The sequence below is a fragment of the Schistocerca piceifrons genome, chromosome 3 (assembly GCF_021461385.2).
Source record: "Schistocerca piceifrons isolate TAMUIC-IGC-003096 chromosome 3, iqSchPice1.1, whole genome shotgun sequence".
In the NCBI taxonomy this organism is placed as follows: Eukaryota; Metazoa; Arthropoda; class Insecta; order Orthoptera; family Acrididae; genus Schistocerca; species Schistocerca piceifrons.
This window is the reverse complement of record NC_060140.1, coordinates 221,716,074-221,736,680: the sequence shown is the minus strand read 5'-3', so window position 1 is coordinate 221,736,680 and position 20,607 is coordinate 221,716,074. Positions and strand designations below refer to the sequence as shown.

The following is a 20,607-nucleotide window of genomic DNA, read 5'->3' as shown; positions in this document are numbered from 1 at the left end:
ATGCATTATGAGAGGGTACTCCGTAGAGTACAAATAGAATGTCTTTGATATAGCAGTCAGCTACATTGTTAAACTTGCTCACAAATAATTCTGTGTAGTAGATGCACTCTTATTTATCATATACTTCAAAGACAGTAAAATGTTCCCCTTCCTTAAAGCAGTCCTTCTTACGTGGCTGCACTATTTTTGCATTCACTTCAGAAATTGCATTCGCATCTTCAACAATACCTGATACTTTTGCTGTAAACACTAACGTATCTCGCGAGACAAATTCTGTGCCACATTTACGTTCTTTTAGAGAGCGCAGATCAGTTTCCTTAATATTTCACTGCAGTGAGACTTTACAAATTGTAATGGACATTGTTAGTGAGATAACATACAAATATTTGCATAATAACCCTTTCAGAAAGGTGTCGGTAAGCACCGAGACCAGTGTTATTTCCCAGATGTGTACAGAGGTGCGGCACATGCTGGCTGCAACATAAAATATAGACCCCTTTTTACAGTGCCTGTAGTGTTCCACAATCTGACAAATTAGAACTACCATTTTTTGATAACAAGCATTTTCGTAAAAAATGGTGCTAGTTGATGACAATGATGATGAAGAAATTATGTTAAAACCAGGCCCTGTTTCTATTCTACTATTCAATATGGAGACGTACAAAACATTAACGAAAAGTATTCCAGTAATGCACAGTAATGTGATGTAGTATAAATTTCCGATTAATAGACACGTTAAACTTTTTGACATGTTGGCTCAAAAAGCGTGCCTCATACTTGAAATCGAAGGAACTCAAGATAATTAAGAAATACTTTTCTGGTGATAACGAGTTTAATTTAATCAGTCAAAAAGGTATATTCCCACATGAGTATGTGAGCAACGAATCTGTTTTCGTGGAGGACCACTTACCTCTGATTGAAAATTTTAAAAGATTGTTAACATGTGGTAGAATGGTCACAGAATCTGATTACCAAAGCGCATGCGATGTATGGCATTTATTCAAACCCAAGACTCTATGGGAGTACTCTGATTTGTATTTGAAAATTGAAGTGCTGCAGTTATCTGACGTCTCTTTAGTAATTTTCACTACTTGTGCATTAAAACACATGAGTGAGACCCAGCTCATCACGTTACTTCTCCTGGCTTGGAATGGGTCGCTTGACTTAAAACTAGCGAAACATAACTGCAGCTCATCACTAACATTGAACAACTTATGTTTGTAGAGGGAGGTATTAGAGGTGGAATTGTTCATTGCTCTTGTCGGCATGCTGTTGCAAACAATAGGTTTATGGCTAATAATAATGAATCGTCCTTTATATAATTATCTCGATGTTAACAGCCTCTACAGTTGCACAATGATGCAACACTTTCCTATCTCAGACTTCGCTAGAGTTGCCTTGAAAACATTTGATATTTTTGATGTGAAGACGTACGAGATGATTCCAATGTGGGATACATTTTAGAAATAGATCTTTGACATCCCGAATATATCCATGATCTACATTCCGATCTACCATTGTACCCTGCTCTAGTGCTCCAAACAAATTAATTTGTGCTTTGTGAGATAAGAAAAATTATGTAATACATTACAGGAGTTTAAAACATTGCCTACAAGTATTCACGGAATACTATCACTAAAGCAAGTGCCATGGATGAAACCATACATTGTCACTAACGCATAGGAAAGTATGAGTACAAGCAATGATTTTGAAAAAAAAATTCTTCAAACTTATGAATAACAGTGTTTTCGGCTAAACAAAGCAAAATGCAAGAAAGCTGGTAGATACAAAACTAGCGAAACGGTGGAGCGATAAATTTGGAGCGGCTGCACTGATTGCTAAACCTAATTTTAAAGGGCGTGTAATATTTAACGAAAATTTAGTTGGTATTGAACTAAATAAAGTTAATTTTCTGTTTGATAAACCAATAGCAGTAGAAATGGCTGTTTTAGATATATGAAAGACTCTTCTCATAGAGTTTTGTTATAACTAAATACTAAACAAGTTTCCAGCAAAGCATCTGAAACTGTGTTACACTGAAACCGACAGCTCAGTTTATGGTCTTAAAACTTCCAATAATTATGAAGATATCAAGAATGATGTTCATAAATGGTTTGACACTTCAGGCTACCCTGTAGATAACAAATATAATATTCCACTTCTGAATAAGAAGATGGCAGGATTATTGAATGATGAATTAAATGGAGATCCCATAACAGAATTTATCAGTCTGTCAGCTAAGCTGTACGCTCTCGAGCCTGAGTCACAACGTGTAATGCGTAGGGCGAAAGGTGTCAAGGAGTCTTCCATTAAAAAGTTGACCTTGATGGTTACAGAAACTGAGTACTAAATTCAGATGTTAAATCTACCACACGGTATGTTATGCAATCGAAAAGCCGTGTAGTACACACTATTGAACAACACAGACTTGCCAGTTCAGTATGATACACGATCTGCACTTGCAGTTAAAAGTAGTACTTTTTTGAGGTCACTACCGCCTAAAAAAAGATACTGATGATGATAACGTCTGATTTCTTACTGTTTGAAAACATTATATGTGCTTTGTAACTGATTTATTATGATTTTGACTGAATTAATGTGTGACAACAAAAAAATACGTTTTGTAACTGATTTATGTATATAATACATTGTATATTCTTTGTAACTAAGTGAGAAAGAAAACAAAATAAACATAAGATGTGATTTGGAACTAATTTATTGTGTGAAAATAAATATACATATTACATTAATTCTGTTTTGTTTCATCAGAAAGTTCGTTTCTGTCACCTCTACAGTTCATTTTAGTAGGAGGTGGACCATCAATCTGACAACGTGCATTTACGTTCTAATGCTTATAACAATACTGATACTTAGAAATAAGAACATCGTTCTTAAGAACTTGTGTCCATCTGTGAAAGTTATGTAAAATGTCACATATAGAGGGTAACAGTGTGTAGGAAACAAATAACAGTCCACTGCCCTCACATGCTGACACTCGAAAAGTTTCTTATAAATTTCAAAAAGTAGCTAACAAACTTTTTTCGATTTCATCCGTACGAATAAGAAGTTAGCGTCAGCATCAGCCACAACAGTAGTAACTCCATCTTTCTTTCTAGCGCAACAGTCGAATCGATAGTTTTCCAGTAGGAGCTTTTCGATATCTTCAGGAATAATTTGTTGCAGGATACTTAGGACGAATGGGCACAGTACGTTTTGTGAAAACAGTAGCGCTTTACAGTCATTGTTCTATTTTAGTAGTGATTGAACGAAAGAGTTCAGTGCACTGAAAGAGGCTTCTGTGTCCGTAACTTGTAGTACACATTCACTTCCAGCACTTAAATTTACGACTTACACTCCCACTGATTGATCGTCTGAATTGGAATTAATTATCATAAGTTTGTTCATGACCTTCTGTTTTTCCCCTCTCCTTTAGCGATAAAGAACGGTAATGATGAAATGATTATAGCACTTCTTTTTATATCTGTGTACGCTTTGCAGCCTGATTGGTTGATGGAGTTATTACTGAAACATGAATGACCAAGCAGTAAGCTATTGTATTTTCTACAAATGCTTGTTTTTGTTGCTGTTTCGATCTCCGTGCTAACGATGGAAAATTTCAGTGTTTCGTCCTGGTGTGAACAGTCAATGAAAAAAATGGGACAGTACTGGAACTCGGTACAGTTCATGAATCGGTTTCCTCGTCTTCTTAAACCACTCTCTCCATAATACAGTGACTGAAAATATACATACATTTCAAATGCTTGAGCAGTGTTCTTCGTGTCAAAATCGACAGAAAAATTCTTCTCTGGGAATTTAGATGAATTTAAATACACCTTCAAGTCTGATATGTTTATTTTGTCGAATAAACGAGAGTTGGTAGTAATCGAATTTCGGTCTGAATGAAAAACCAATGTCATATAACTTGCTGTTTCAAGAGCTGTATTAAATTTAATTTGCCATGTCCATGAGCTGGTTTATGGCGCAATTCTTTCAATTCGACCACAGCGAGGAAAAGCTAGACTCAGACTGATATCACTTTTTAAGATGTTCCACAGCGATATTTGTTGCTTGTCATAAACTTGAACACGTGAAATTTTCCAGACTATTTTCTCCAATTCCATTTTTTTATTTGGTATCTGCTTTATCTGAACCAATACAGTTACTATCTTGTCAACTAAGATTCAGTATCAGTTCAAGACAAGCGTCTAAAATAATCTTTTTGCTAACCTTGCAAAGCTTGAGTTCATTTTAAGCGGAATGCAAAAATCAAAATGTCCATCGTCATCGACTAACTCTTTCATTTTGCTTCTTGTCCCACATCTGGCATTTTGTAATGCGTTTGCTTCACTTGGTGTAAAAGATGCATATCCTTTCATTAACGTTGCAGTTTCTGGATTAAGTACATGGTCGATAATTTAGTTATTGACACGGTACTGAATACCCGAAAATAGATAAAGTGCAGAGTTTTTTGTTAATTCAATATCAGTATCTTTCCCCTTCCCTTCTGTGTTGACAAATCGTCCTTCTATACGCAGTTGACTCTCAGAGGGCAGCAGGTAAATGTTTTCATTTTGTATAACAATTGATATGAAATCGTTCTGAGCAAAAGCCTGTTGACCAAAAGCTTTATGCATATGATACTGGAGACGGGAACAGAGTTTTCGACGGGAATTTTTTCTCTTACATTCGTCATTTTTTCTCTCTCTTCTTCTTAGTTTCCTCCTGTTTGATCAATGAAAGTCGAAAGACTCGATTGAGAGCTTGCAGGGGAAGGTCTCAGTATTTATACTACTCTATATCCCAGTGATGACAGTATTTATTTATTGCATAGAGTCTCCTCTTGTTTGCTTTTCTTATTGTTGTTACTGCTAACATTGCCAAGGCATCTGGTGACTTTGTTTATGCAGGCAACCTGTTTGTATGCGATACCCATTCCTTTTCTTTTTTTATCATATTCTCCTCCAATGCAATCGAAAAGTTATTTCTTCTCTGTCAAAATCCACAGGATTTCCGTCTTGATCTCTAATTGCTACACTGAATTCTAAAACATATATTGCAACTAGTGGCACGTAAATGGACGAATTTGGCGTTTCCACAATCTTATATCATGGTGGTACAGCCGGTGCAAACTGATGTAATGTGCATATAGATTCCACATTATGAAATGAGCCACTGGAGATGTTACAATCAACAAGGAAGACATTAACACTTTGAATGTTAACTGCATGTTCAACCCACTTCAAAACGTTTTTATGAACTACAGTATCTGAAAAACCTAAAACTGAGCCTATGTTGTCAGGGAGATGAAAATCTATACTCATATTACTCCTAATCTGGCATCGACTCGGAATTTTTTTTATTGCAGATAATGTGTAAATGTACTTGATAATTTTTCTTACTCGTCGAGCTATCACTGTCAACTTTCAAATTGTATGCATCAATTTTTCTTAATAACGTTGAAAAAATATCACGCAGTTCATATGTTCCATGTTTGACGATGACTTTATCCAAAATTTTTAGATCACCTATATAGTTGCAGAGGTAGAAATTATATTTACCGATGTAATATTTGGGATGTAATTATATGTGAAAAGGTTCAGTAGAGCAATTTCGTTAACATGTGAGGATAAATTTAACACAGCATTGAAGACAGCAGTTGGAAGTGAATTTTTACCCATCAGACTTAACATTACGCCGTGCTCGATGTTCACTTTTTGATTACAACACTGTCCAACAAGACTGGCTGCTCTATTTATAATTCAGAAACTTTAAACATAAATGACCACCTTTCTGGCTGTTAAGTGACTGAAACGTATTGTAGTTATATTTTATCACACAGTTTTTCAGATATCTTACTATTTGTGGAGGAGATGGTAAAGTTTCAAAGCTATCGAAATTGTAGACAATATTACCCTTTTTTTTGTAAGTTACCAAGTGTGATCCTGGTTCCTCATTGGTATTGAGATTAATAACTGCACTCTCACAGATTTTAGGCCTTTAAGGTGAAGTATCTCTCATAAAGACACCTCGAAAGCTTTTTATTGTAGTGATGTAAGTCGATTTTGGTAAGTGGTCTTGATTGTTTATGGAGAATTACTTTTCTCGTTCCATTTCTACCTGTTAAGTGCAGACCGAATCCATTTTTCCTGTATGGATCTAAGTATAGACCTTCCCCTTAAAGCAAAGCAAATGCCTCAAGTACACGATGATGCCTCTACACTGTAGCTAACTGCTTTCGATCACTTTTCACGTCATTAAAAGCCTTAGCAATTCCAACAGCACCTCCCGTTAGTCCTCTGAGTGTCGATAAATCGGAAAATATTGGAATTAGAGACATTATTCCACCTTTTTTTAGAAGTGGGTATTATTCGCTCTCTATCGAGTAATTTCTCCATGGCTTTCGTCGGTGCAATTTGTGAAACAGTTTCACGAGCGGCTTTCAAAACTGTCATCTGGTTACTGCCTGGCTTCGCATACTTAAGACCAGTTCGAACTTTTTTAATTATATTATTCAGTACACCACCGGCTGTTTTAAACCTTTTTTGAATGACCATCCTCGTTTTAAATTTGGCTTTCATTGCACCGGTCATTGCTGAAGCAGCTAACTACTCCTTCAATGCAGTATCTTTTTCTTTTACTCTGCCCCACGCTTTTGTAGCCAGAATTGGGTCTGTTTGATGTCTGTCAGGCAAACTGTCTGGGTGAGCAACGTACGCTATGTCACGTTCTCTACACGCTTCATTTGATGGATTCATCCCAATGTCACCTCTTTTGAGCCGTTCCTCTTTGTCCCTGGACCATTGTACGAGAAACCAGGCAAATGAAGTTCGACAGGTAACTTATTAATAATGCGGTTAAGAAGAAGCTACCATGCTTTTTCTTCTTCCTCTTCTTTTTCTTTTTCTTGTTGTTGTTGTGACACTTCTTCGTTGCTAACTAAAGACTGGTCTTTTAAATTAGAAATCTCTCTTACATTAGCAATTGTAAGACTTCTTAGTATGACTGAAGATGGATTTCAGGAAGCATACACTTCGACTTCCCATCAGTCCTATTACTGAACGCAGAGATGGACTGCAAGGGCAAGATCGTAGACGTAGTGATCTATTTCCTGATACGATTAGATGTGTACTAACAGGCACCTCCAACTGTTGAAAAACAAATGAAGTTGTTAATGTTCTAATTCACGAAAACGGTCTCAAACTTAAAAACGTCTATGTGTTTTTCAAATCTCTGCAATAATACGAGTAAAAATTTCTCGAAGAAGTTTTAAAGACCCTAAGTGATATTGTGTATTTTACAGTTACCATTTAGGAAGATGTAACAGCGCCATATCAAGCATGCCCGCTTTCAGTTTTTATCGTTGATGAAATTTATTGTGACAAACAAGATCACACGAAACCTCACTTTTCCATGGGTCCTCATTATGGTGTAGACAGCTTCTATTTATGTAAAATAAACAGTAAAATTCCGAAGCAGTTAATCAGAGATAATACTAATGTTATTTCCCTCTTCAAGCAAGATGAGCGTAATTTAAAGCACATATTCAGTGATCATGTTAATCCCGATATAACATTCAATTAATTCCTTGACATGTGTAGGCGAGCATGGAGTGAGAGCACCTATGATTTTCTCATTACTAGCAAAGATGATGATTTAAACAATGGTAGTTAATTTTGACAATTATACTTGTATTTAACTCGGTAGCTTTAACCAGTACAGAGTGTTATCGCTATAGCTTCTGCAAATGCAATATCATCGAACATCAGCGGCAGCAGCAACAGCAACAGCAACACTCTGTTACTGGTGCTAGATCCTCATTACAGCAATGACATTGCTAATAAAACGTATGTGGATTCAAAATTACACTCATTTTCCGACGTTATTACAGGTCTTGTCGATAAAGTACATCGGTTATGTCAGAAATAATGGACACGAATGGTGAAGGCCTGCCGCCTAGAGGAAAAGTAAATCAGAATTCTGAAAGAAAATCTTATACTGATACTCCCTTGGCAAAATTACTGCCGCATATGGCTTCTTTCTTTTGTACCACATATGCCACTGATACAGAAGTGTATTTCAATAATAAACGTTTAAGTGTTTTTCGTGATCCTACTGAGAATCATGACACTTGCACAAAAGCTTATGTAGACAAAGCGGTGTAAAAAGAAACACATTAGATGTAACTGAAGGTTCACTTAAGGTCAAGAAACGTAAAAATATCGGTAAATTAGGAGATCCCGCAACTAATCACGATGCAGCTTCGAAAAAATATGTGGATGACACTCGAAGAAGAATTGAAAATTCTGTGCAGCGTGTGAGAGAAAAGTCGATTCTGAGTTGGCAAAGCCGCAAAGGAGTGACACAGTAATAAAAAATTATGTTGATCTTTGTTCCAAAAACTGCAAAATCAACTTAGCAGCTTCAGTGAGCTAAAAAGCAATATACGTGTCTCTAGGGCTGTAAAGGTAGAAGAGTTTTCTGACCTGCTTAATGTAACAGAACGAGTTTTAGACGCTCAGAGCAAACCTACCACAAATGTACGTGAGCCGATTTTAGACTCAGATGTGAAAACGAAAGGATATTTTGAAAAGCAGGTAAACTTGAGGTTTTCTTTCATTCCTAGAACTGACAGCATTCCTCCCGGAAATCCCAAGAAACTGGCTTACGTTTTACACAATGGTCAATACATGTATATATTACCCTACGTTGGTGAAGTCATTTTGTGCTCTATTAGCCCAGATACTGAAACAATTGTCTTTGACCTGAATGGGAGCATCCACTAACTTTCGATGAACACAGAAACTGTTGTGCGCAAGGGAGTCAGATTCAAGTTCAGCTGAATCGATCGCGTAATTGGAAGTAGTTCACTTCAGAATTCGACTACCGGATTATATAAATTGAGGCAGTTACGTAAGTTCAATTCAGACGGTGACTGACCAGTTGACATTCGAAGAAAACTATTAGCTCTTCACAAAAGAGAAGCTCAAATCAAGTCTTTTCTAGAGAAGACATTTAGACCCGTTTCACAGCCACAAAGAGAACTGATTTGTCTTAATAAAGGACGATTTCCGAAAAAAGAAAACAATAGCACTACCGCTCCTGCTGCTGCTGTTGATGCTGCTGCATGGGACGGCAACATCAATAAGTGCGACGTTAAAGGATAAAGAAGTGAAAACACACGAAACACACCCGTAGTAGAGATTTCAGCAGGTCGACTGCTAGCTTCATATTTTAATAAACCAATAGACAGAACCCCTTTCATTGTGTGTGGCATCAGATTCTATCCGTCAGAAGGTAGATGGATGACTGAAAACTCACCAGTGGAATGTGGTGGATATGATTTAAATGAATTTAAAGATATCCGGGAACTAGGGGATTAAACAATTGACTGTTCAAAATCAGGCCTATGTATTATACCACCCGTGATCTCCAAAAACTAAGCCAGAATCCTCAAAGCAATCAATGAGGCAACAATACCTGCCCTTCAAACCTGTAAGTGCAGACAGTGGGTACGATACACGCATCATATAGCCGTTGATTGCCATACTTCAGTTTCCAAAACATGACACCTCCCTGGCATCTTCTACAGCAAACGACGACGACGACTACGACGGTAACGACGAAGAAGAAGTACACACTAGAGACAATGACGAAGATGAAAAATACAAAGGTGAAAAAGCAGCGAAAATCGAAAGTGAAATACGTGCGGGAAAAGAAATGTGCTATGTATCTGGAAAAAAGGAAGATACAGAAGAACGAGAAAAAAATTGGCGTTAAGGACGGAAGAGCTACTCCAATAAATAACGTGTTGATTACATTCACCGGAATAATCCAAACGAAATTGTCTAACGTTTAATTTTCCAGCTTGCTTCAAAAACAGCCGGCAACAACTCTCATGAGAATGAAATTATTTCAATAGAGGAAGAACTTCGAGAAGCCGCTATTATTGCTTAACATATGAAAATAAGTAGTCTACAAGCTCTTCATTTCATGTATGTTTGTAGAAATTTATTTGTACTCTACTTCTTCAATAAAAAATTTCTCGCTTTAAAAATCCTTGCTTTTATTTTACTTTATTTTATTTTATCTCTTTTATTGTTTTCCTTTTCCCTTCGTTTAAAGAGACGAATTGAAGGATGTCCTCCATAAAATACTACTGCAACATCTGGCGCACGATAATATTCATCTGTGTGTGTGTGTGTGTGTGTGTGTGTGTGTGTGTGTGTGTGTGTGTGTGTGTGTGTGCATGCGTGCGTGCGTGCGCCGCACGTGTGTAGCTGCGTTGGGCTGCTACCAAGCTACTCGAAGGCTGCCAGACTGGGGTGTGACGTCATAGGTACGTATATATGGGACGATGCTAAGCTCACGTACGCATATACGGCTCGAAAAGTGTGCAAAACACCCGTTACTATACTATTTATTTAGTGTACAATTTATTCTCACGTACCTGGTTCATGATTAAGACAATTTTAAATGTTTCTTGATTCTTCCTGCTATTATCAGAGAGGACACGAGGGCCTCTGTGGTCATAGAACTTCGCTGTACTAATATTTTCGATCACCTCTCTTCGTGGCGAACACTGTTTCAGTTTGTCATGCCGAACCATCCAGTGCACAGTAGATCGTAGGCCTACGTGTCATGCCTTTAGAGTCACGATGTAAAAGAGCTCGTACGGCAAACTGAATAGGTTTTTCTGCTTAATCAGTCTCCCTCAGAGCAAATAATTACAAGCTCGAAGAAATCTCCGAAACAGCAGAAGTACAAATTTTGAAGAGCATGCTCCTCTTTCCAGGTGCACGCAGTGAATATGATAAGTGTCCTTTGTGTGTACGCTCGTACTCCCTTATGAGACATTATACACATGTTCTGAATCAACAATGCTTGATTCCTTTCCAGAGTTGAACTCAGTTGGAGGAGAGATCAACGCCACAATCACAACCACGGAGGCGACTCTAGCTGCGCTGAACACCACGACACAAAATACAACCCTACTGAATGCGACACACTCGAATGTCGGGAGGTTAGTACATGGAGAAGGTAACAGTCCCTATTATTATCCTACTCTCTCGCCTTAGCACATTTCCTATTTGCAAGTGCATCGATGCCTTTGCCTATGTTCGTGTGTCTTGAGTGTATCCCATTGCTATCATAAATGCTATGCTCGCCCCTACTGCCACACCAGTTTCCTTTCTTACATTAGTAGAACGTAAGAGTTCACGGTCCTGCAGATCACCTTTCTCCACCTGTTTGATATTTAAAGCTGAAAGCACCGCCTTATTGTGAGTATCTGTTATGTCAAAAGCTTTTTCTTTACGCTTGAAGATAGACTTTAAATATCCAGAATAAAAATACTTAAAAAGCTCCAAGAGCTGTCATTAAGCCAGGAATATAGGAATTTAATACGGACGCCTATGTATCGTTCCAGTAGGGACCGCGAAACAAAGATTACGCCAATTAAGAGGCGCTTTTACTAGGTGTAGAAGTATGAAACCGTAATTTCCCTGTAGCTGGTGCTAACCATAAGTAATGGGCCCTTGGGACCGCGTTTCCAGCGTCATCTGCTTCCTGTGAGGGCCGACGACGAATGTCAACAAACAGTAAACGAAGTTCCATACATCGGTATATGTTTCAGTCCCGTAAACATGTCGAATTTTGTGCTTGTTGTTGTTGTGGTCTTCAGTCCTGAGACTGGTTTGATGCAGCTCTCCATGCTACTCTATCCTGTGCAAGCTTCTTCATCTCCCAGTACCTACTGCAACCGACAACCTTCTGAATCTGCTTAGTGTATTCATCTCTTGGTCTCCCTCTACGATTTTTACCCTCCACGCAGCCCTCCAATACTAAATTGGCGATCCCTTGATGCCTCAGAACATGTCCTACCAACCGATCCCTTCTTCTGGTCAAGTTGTGCCACAAACTTCTCTTCTCCCCAATCCTATTCAATACTTCCTCATTAGTTATGTGATCTACCCATCTAATCTTCAGCATTCTTCTGTAGCACCACATTTCGAAAGCTTCTATTCTCTTCTTGTCCAAACTATTTATCGTCCATGTTTCACTTCCATAAATGGCTACACTCCATACAAATATTTTCAGAAATGACTTCCTGACTCTTAAATCTATATTCGATGTTAACAAATTTCTCTTCTTCAGAAACGCTTTCCTTGCCATTGCCAGTCTCCATTTTATATCCTCTCTACTTCGACCATCATCAGTTATTTTGCTCCCCAAATAGTAAAACTCCTTTACTACTTTGTCTCATTTCCTAATGTAATTCCCTCAGCATCACCCGACTTAATTCGACTACATTCCATTATCCTCGTTTTGCTTTTGTTGATGTTCATCTTATATCCTCCTTTCAAGACACTGTCCATTCCATTCAACTGCTCTTCCAAGTCCTTTGCTGTCTCTGACAGAATTACAATGTCATCGGCGAACCTCAAAGTTTTTATTTCTTCTCCATGGATTTTAGTACCTACTCCGAATTTTTCTTTTGTTTCCTTTACTGCTTGCTCAATATACAGATTGAACAACATCGGGGAGAGGCTACAACCCTGTCTTACTCCCTTCCCAACCACTGCTTCCCTTTCATGTCCCTCGACTGTTATAACTGCCATCTGCTTTCTGTACAAATTGTAAATAGCCTTTCGCTCCCTGTATTTTACCCCTGCCACCTTTAGAATTTGAAAGAGAGTATTCCAGTCAACATTGTCAAAAGCTTTCTCCAAGTCTACAAATGCTAGAAACGTAGGTTTGCCTTTCCTTAATCTTTCTTCTAAGATAAGTCGTAAGGTCAGTATTGCCTCACGTGTTCCAGTGTTTCTACGGAATCCAAACTGATCTTCCCTGAGGTTGGCTTCTACTAGTTTTTCCATTCGTCTGTAAAGACGAACTACGATTTGCTGACATCATTGCTTTTTAGTCGTCATTTGAACAAAACTGCTGCAGAATCGCATCGACTGCTTGTCGAAGCTTTCGACGAAGATGCTCTTGGGAAAACACAGTGTTCTGAGTGGTTCAAAAATGTCAAAAGTGGTGATTTTGACGTGAGAATCTACGAACAGGGGAAACCACCGATAAACTTCGAAGACAACGGACTGCAGACCTTATTGGAAGAAGATGATACTCAAACTCAACAGTAACTCGTGTAACAATTGAATGTGACGGAGAGAGCCGTTTCTCTTTGGCTAAAAGCTATGGGAAATGTGCAGAATGGTGGAAAATGGCTTCCGCATGAACTGAATGAAAGACATCAAGCAAATCGAAAGACCACTTGTGAGATACTGCTCGCGAAACACAATAGAAAGTCGTTTCTCCATCGAATAGTGACAGGTGATGAATAATGGATATACACTCCTGGAAATTAAAATAAGAACACCGTGAATTCATTGTCCCAGGAAGGGGAAACTTTATTGACACATTCCTGGGGTCAGATACATCACATGACCACACTGACAGAACCACAGGCACATAGACACAGGCAACAGAGCATGCACAATGTCGGCACTAGTACAGTGTATATCCACCTTTCGCAGCAATGCAGGCTGCTATTCTCCCATGGAGACGATCGTAGAGATGCTGGATGTAGTCCTGTGGAACGGCTTGCCATGCCATTTCCACCTGGCGCCTCAGTTGGACCAGCGTTCGTGCTGGACGTGCAGACCGCGTGAGACGACGCTTCATCCAGTCCCAAACATGCTCAATGGGGGACAGATCCGGAGATCTTGCTGGCCAGGGTAGTTGACGTACACCTTCTAGAGCACGTTGGGTGGCACGGGATACATGCGGACGTGCATTGTCCTGTTGGAACAGCAAGTTCCCTTGCCGGTCTAGGAATGGTAGAACGATGGGTTCGATGACGGTTTGGATGTACCGTGCACTATTCAGTGTCCCCTCGACGATCACCAGTGGTGTACGGCCAGTGTAGGAGATCGCTCCCCACACCATGATGCCAGGTGTTGGCCCTGTGTGCCTCGGTCGTATGCAGTCCTGATTGTGGCGCTCACCTGCACGGCGCCAAACACGCATACGACCATCATTGGCACCAAGGCAGAAGCGACTCTCATCGCTGAAGACGACACGTCTCCATTCGTCCCTCCATTCACGCCTGTCGCGACACCACTGGAGGCGGGCTGCACGATGTTGGGGCGTGAGCGGAAGACGGCCTAACGGTGTGCGGGACCGTAGCCCAGCTTCATGGAAACGGTTGCGAATGGTCCTCGCCGATACCCCAGGAGCAACAGTGTTCCTAATTTGCTGGGAAGTGGTGGTGCGGTCCCCTACGGCACTGCGTAGGATCCTACGGTCTTGGCGTGCATCCGTGCGTCGCTGCGGTCCGGTCCCAGGTCGACGGGCACGTGCACCATCCGCCGACCACTGGCGACAACATCGATGTACTGTGGAGACCTCACGCCCCACGTGTTGAGCAATTCGGCGGTACGTCCACCCGGCCTCCCGCATGCCCACTATACGCCCTCGCTCAAAGTCCGTCAACTGCACATACGGTTCACGTCCACGCTGTCGCGGCATGCTACCAGTGTTAAAGACTGCGATGGAGCTCCGTATGCCACGGCAAACTGGCTGACACCGACGGCGGCGGTGCACAAATGCTGCGCAGCTAGCGCCATTCGACGGCCAACACCGCGGTTCCTGGTGTGTCCGCTGTGCCGTGCGTGTGATCATTGCTTGTACAGCCCTCTCGCAGTGTCCGGAGCAAGTATGGTGGGTCTGACACACCGGTGTCAATGTGTTCTTTTTTCCATTTCCAGGAGTGTATATGGTCTCTGAGGAATTCCACGACCAATGTACCGAACTCCTTTTCACTCCATACGTACAGTCATTGTGACAGTTGTACTGCTTTTAGCACTTTGTAACTGACGAGTGGTTCCTTCCGCTGATGCCATGCGACTTTTTACTGCCACTCACCGTAATGCTGGACGGTTCTTGACAATGAGTATATGAGGTCTCATTGTTCCTGGTTTAGCTATGGTTGTTCCTCCTTGTTTCCACTTCCCAATCATGTCACCAACTTGGTCAGCTGACCGACCTATTTGTTGTTGCTGCTTCTGTACCAGCAACACAATACTCTTCGCCACCTATTATAATGACCGTACACCTCTCTCAGCGTTTCACATTACACAGGTGTGTCCGAAAACTTTTGATTGGGTAGTGTATCTTAAATGCATTAGTTCGGGCAAAGGATGGCCCTGGCCGTAGCCGTCTGTGTTAAGGTGTTCGAGATAGCTCCCTTTCGGACGGGATGATAGAACAGAAATCGGTGTACATTGACTGTCCATACGCACATAGCACATACAGTTCTCTCCCGTTCGACTAGTAGTTCCAACGAACGAAGCTTCCACATCTCTCCATCTGAACGGTATATTTGGAGACGATACTGCTTATGTGATTCAAAAATTGCTGCAATGCTGTTTCTACGTGATGCCATACGTTGAGAGCATGTTCAAAATGGTTCAAATGGCTCTGAGCACTATGGGACTTAACATCTGAGGTCATCGGTCCCCTAGAACTTAGAACTACTTAAACCTAACTAACCTAAGGACATCACACAGATCCATGCCCGAGGCAGGATTCGAACACGCGACCATAGCGGTCGCGCGGTTCCAGACTGAAGCGCCTAGATCCGCTCGACCACAGTGGCCGGCTGAGAAATTGTTCCTCGAAATTCCCTGTGAAGAACCTTTCCATCGACACTGGGGATCTCATCATATTATTCATTGCGGCATGGGATGACACAACCTGCCATGTGAATGCACTCTCGTAAATAGCGACATCTCATCGAAACTGAGACGTATGTGATTGTTCCGTATCACTCTGTGCTGAAATTCTAGGATAGCGTGCAGTAGAAATTAAATTCCAGGACTGGGTCACCTACTATGTACACTTAGCCTTTATTAGAAAATCGTCACTGACCATCCACCACATACAACATGTTTTATTTTATTGTCTATAGAGTCTATGAACAACACGGAGCAACTTTCAAGTCTTGTATCGATTTAATGTCCATCATAAATGTTTAAGTACCATTAAAATTTACGACTATTCCTGCACCCTTATTCAGCATTGAATAGTTGTATATAACAGTGAAATAATAGAAAAATACTTAAGTATGCAAGAGTTTCTTACATAATTTTCCATGGATTAAGATTACAGCAGTGTCCTTCACACGTCCTATCACCATTTTTTACTTTGGTGATCATGTAGTTCAGACATTTTCTCCTGATACTAGCGACTCTCTATTTCTTCTTAATTATTCGCATATGGAGAAGATGCCACAGAACTTATCTCACTTCCTGAAAACTGAGAAAGTTCTGAACCCCAACCATTTACGCGTCTCACTCTCTCTCTCTCTCTCCCTCTCTCTCTCTCTCTCAGTCTCTCTCTTTCTCTCTCTTTCACTATTATGTTCTACTGTTTGTAGCAGTACGCCATTCCCCTCTTCTGGCTGCCTTTCTCTCCCTCCCCATGCATGCAGTGCATCCCACATCATACATAATCTGCTCCAGCTTCGTCGCCCATTGCAATTCTTTCCGTCAGTAGCTTCTTCTGCTATTGTTTCATACTTTAAATAAAAGTGTTTTTAGGCATGTAAGTTATATTTCTCACTCCTTTCCTCTAACTTAAAACAATAATGATTTTTATCTAATTAGAAATGTCTCCAGATTACACATTACGGTCATAAATGTAAAATACTATAAATCTGCTCTTGTTTCATTTAGTGCTTAGATTCTCACGCTTGATATTCAATGAGATACGTTTATTTAATTATTGTCTCATTACTCCCGTACCTGATATTATTGCAATGTTATGCAACCCAGTTTCATAAACACTGTTTCGCAGTCGCTGCCTTTGTCGTTTTAAAACGGCCATAACTACTACTTTATCTGTCTGCCCACACTAACTGTCAGGACTGCTACTGGTTTGTTTAAGACAATTTTTATAGAACTTTGTGAAGTTTGTAAATCGTTGATGTGCTCTACGATATCTTCGGCTTGAATCAACAAGTATGACCGTAATCAGTATTCTGCGCACGCTCTATATAATGCTCTGATAGGAAGAGTTCAGTATAATGTCACCCATACTAAATATCCTACTATATAACGTGGTCTGCACAACACGTTGGTGACCAAAATCAGTTCGAACTACAACGCCTCTTTGGCAGATTCGGATTAACACAAAATGCTTCTAATCCAACTAGATAAATCTCCGAAATCGTCTTATGGTTACCCTTCCCATTATTCCTAACTGAAATGATGAAATGAGTAACAAGATACATTCTCACATTAGCATTTATTCTTATAAAACAATGTACACAACTAAATATATACGCCGAAATAAATACAAAAATGCTAGAAAAATCTGCTTTAATAACAATTACTGATTATTGTATGTGAATATGTGGACAAGTATCTCAGTTACGTTTTTGATATGGCTGTTATGCAAAGAGTGAACAGAAATGCTTTCCTGGTGTGTGTTAACAGATCGATGAAGCGTTAACTATTGTAAATGTCGGTTGCTTACAACTGCGTGAATTGTAGCCAGAGTTAATTTATTGTGACAGAGTTTAGTACTTAAATGCAACAAATGACATTGTCGATTCTGTAGGAATTCGGAATTCAACGTTTGTGTCAGCTACATGTAAGCTTTCCTTATATTTCACAAGTCTAACCTTTGATTTCATATGTATAAGCAGAAGTTAATGTTGCCTTTAATATCATTTATCACTTCCTCGAAAGTATTTAACAAATTTGTTTCAGCAATGGGAAGCTGCTCTAAAATAGTGGAAAAAAATAATACTCTTTGCACACACTCTAATGCTAACGGAGTGGAACTTGAAATAACACTTTGTGGCTGCTCCAGCGTGCAGTGTAGTAGTAAAATGCACTGTAGATAAATTGTTTAATTGTTTCCAAGTAGTATGCACACAGCGTATGTTGGGTTAGTAAATTCTGGAGATACAGATTTTGCCCTTACAACAATGACGTCTGCATGTAACTGGCAGATTGTCTGTTTATTAATTCACTTAAAACCAAAGAACTGGAAGATTAGGCCCTCATCCTAACGGTGCTGCTGAATGATTGGTCAGGACTTTCAAGTCACAGATGTTGAAGTCAAAAGAGTCGAATTCTCGGGAGGGCGCGTTATTGCTCTTTTTGTCCTCGTACTTTAAAAACAAATTACACTGCGATGGCCAGAATAAATTCTGGTCGATTTCCAAATTCTTAGATCCGCAGTACAGTAAAATTCACGGTGTCTCTCTTGTCTTAACTACCACAGAAAACAGTTCGGTTTGCTGTTCGAATAAAGCATGGTGTAACAGCAGTCTCCTATGTGGTTGTTTCGGATTACTGAGTGTCTGGCGTATTTCAGCTTCTTCTTGTTCTTCTGAAGTCTTCTGCGAGTATCTTGAAATACTTACCTCTTGGTGTCTTTTCCAGGTTCGCATCACTTGCACTTCCTCTTCTGCGTTTACTGTCAAAATCAATCATCTCCTCAAAGTGTTAGTAATTATAGCAACAAATGTGCAGCAATCTCTTTCAAACTGTATAAAGCTCTACTCGCTTCTGTAAATTTATAGTGATTCACGTTTCATAAAACTGTCCCTGATCACTTGCAATCTTCTCCTCCTTTTACTAAAAATGAAACTATCTGATTTCCACAAAGTACTTAAATTTTCACAAATTTACTTCACTCATGTGCCCAACCGTCTTACTACTTCCGAGTCCTGCAAATAGACTTTTCACTTATCAGCCATCACTTCCTCACTTACAGTTATTTGATACACAGATAATGTTCCCTTAATGGGGCGAAGCTTCTAGAAATACGCAGAGTGTATACGTAGAATGACACTGGACATAATAATATTACTGACTTACATAACAATTTCTCATTATGTGGTCACACAAATGAAACCATAATATAAATAAATAAAATTTAAAAAGATAGACGAAACACGAAAAAAACATACAATTTTACAATGAATCTCTAAAGAATATTAAATTGGTAGGGTGGCTTTTGCTTAGTCGTTGAAGGAGCTATAAATTATGTCCGTCAGAGCTTGCTCTGAGGGCCCACGTTGCCGTACGAGTATATTCATCATACGCTAAAGAGTTTTTGTGATGTTTCTAATGTAACACTATTTAAATGTTTGATTTACATGTATGTGGTTCTGCAGGATTGAATTACAAGTTTACTTAAGAACAAATTAAGGACAACGTACCAACCAACAAACAGGTGTAAATGGATCTCAAAGAGGTCTAATATGGTCTTGGGTAAATCAGTGTTGTACTTATGATGATCTCAATTCCCGCCCCAGATTTCTTTCATTTTGCGTTTAACGAGCTACCATCACAACATGTTATCAAGTGTTAAGTCTGATACCCGAATGATTGTGGTGGAAACATTACAGTTGAAAGGTGGTCCTCAAAAATCTCTGTTGGTCAGAGGTGTGCATTATCATGCTGGTATACTGAATAAAGTTGTCCAGGATATGAAATGGATTCCTCGCAAACCACACCATCGTAAACGCGCCGCCGGCCGGGGTGGCCGAGCGGTTCTAGGCGCTACAGTCAGGAACCGCGCGACCGCTACGGCCGCAGGTTCGAATCCTCCCTCGGGCATGGATGTGTGTGATGTCCTTAGGTTAGTTAGGTTTAAGTAGTTCTAAGTACTAGGGGACTGATGACCTCAGCAGTTAAGTCCCATAGTGCTCAGAGCCAATTGAACCATTTTTTTGTAAACGCGCCCTAGTTTGGAATAGGGAGTCCAAACAGTTTTCGGCCCCGACCCATGTAATGACGTCTAACACATCGATGACATGCTTTTCAATAGCAGCGCAAGGAAGATGGTGCAACGTGTAGGTGGCTAGAATCGTCTTCAGGAGAAACATAGTTCAAAACTCTCACTTTTCTTGATTTAGACGAATACTTTTTGCAGGAAGACCACGAACACTTGCTTTCACTTCCGACACAAAAACACACAGATAGACAGCTTGCATGTCGACACGAAATAAATGACCTCAAGTTTTTCCACTACCCACGAGTGCTCCACGCTTGCAGTGCTTCATTATGCGCAGGACAGGTGTTGTGGTTGGCAAGAGAGCCAACACCGTTTTACTAAAGGAGGCTGAAAGGCACACGTTTTAGCTCACGCAGGCTATCGTGAGGTCTGGAACATGACAAGGAAATTAGAATTTAGAAAAACGGACGTAGCTGGTGGAATACGTAACTTTAATCCATTAATGATGAACGTCGGTCTTGACAGTACATGATTCACAATATCAATAGTAACTGATAATGATACCTTGCTAGGTCGTAGCAAATGACGTAGCTGAAGGCTATGTTAAACTATCGTCTCGGCAAATGAGAACGTAAGTAGGCAGTGAACCATCGCTAGCCAAGTCGGCTGTACAACTGGGGCGAGTGCTAGGAAGTCTCTCTAGACCTGCAGTGTGGCGGCGCTCGGTCTGCAATCACTGATAGTGGCGACACGCGGGTCCGACGTATACTAACGGACCGCGGCCGATTTAAAGGCTACCACCTAGCAAGTGTGGTGTCTGGCGGTGACACCACACTCCTCCCCCGCAAATCG

General features: G+C 40.1%; 1 protein-coding gene across 1 annotated transcript in view; it reads left to right on the top strand.

Annotated features, from left to right (window-relative positions):
- LOC124788184 (proton channel OtopLc-like) overlaps nucleotides 1–20,607 on the top strand; it is a 132,707-nt gene that overhangs the window by 64,407 nt on the left and 47,693 nt on the right. The window contains exon 7 of the mRNA XM_047255344.1: nucleotides 10,897–11,020. Coding sequence (XP_047111300.1) covers nucleotides 10,897–11,020 — 124 coding nt within the window. The remainder of the gene's footprint in view (nucleotides 1–10,896; nucleotides 11,021–20,607) is intronic.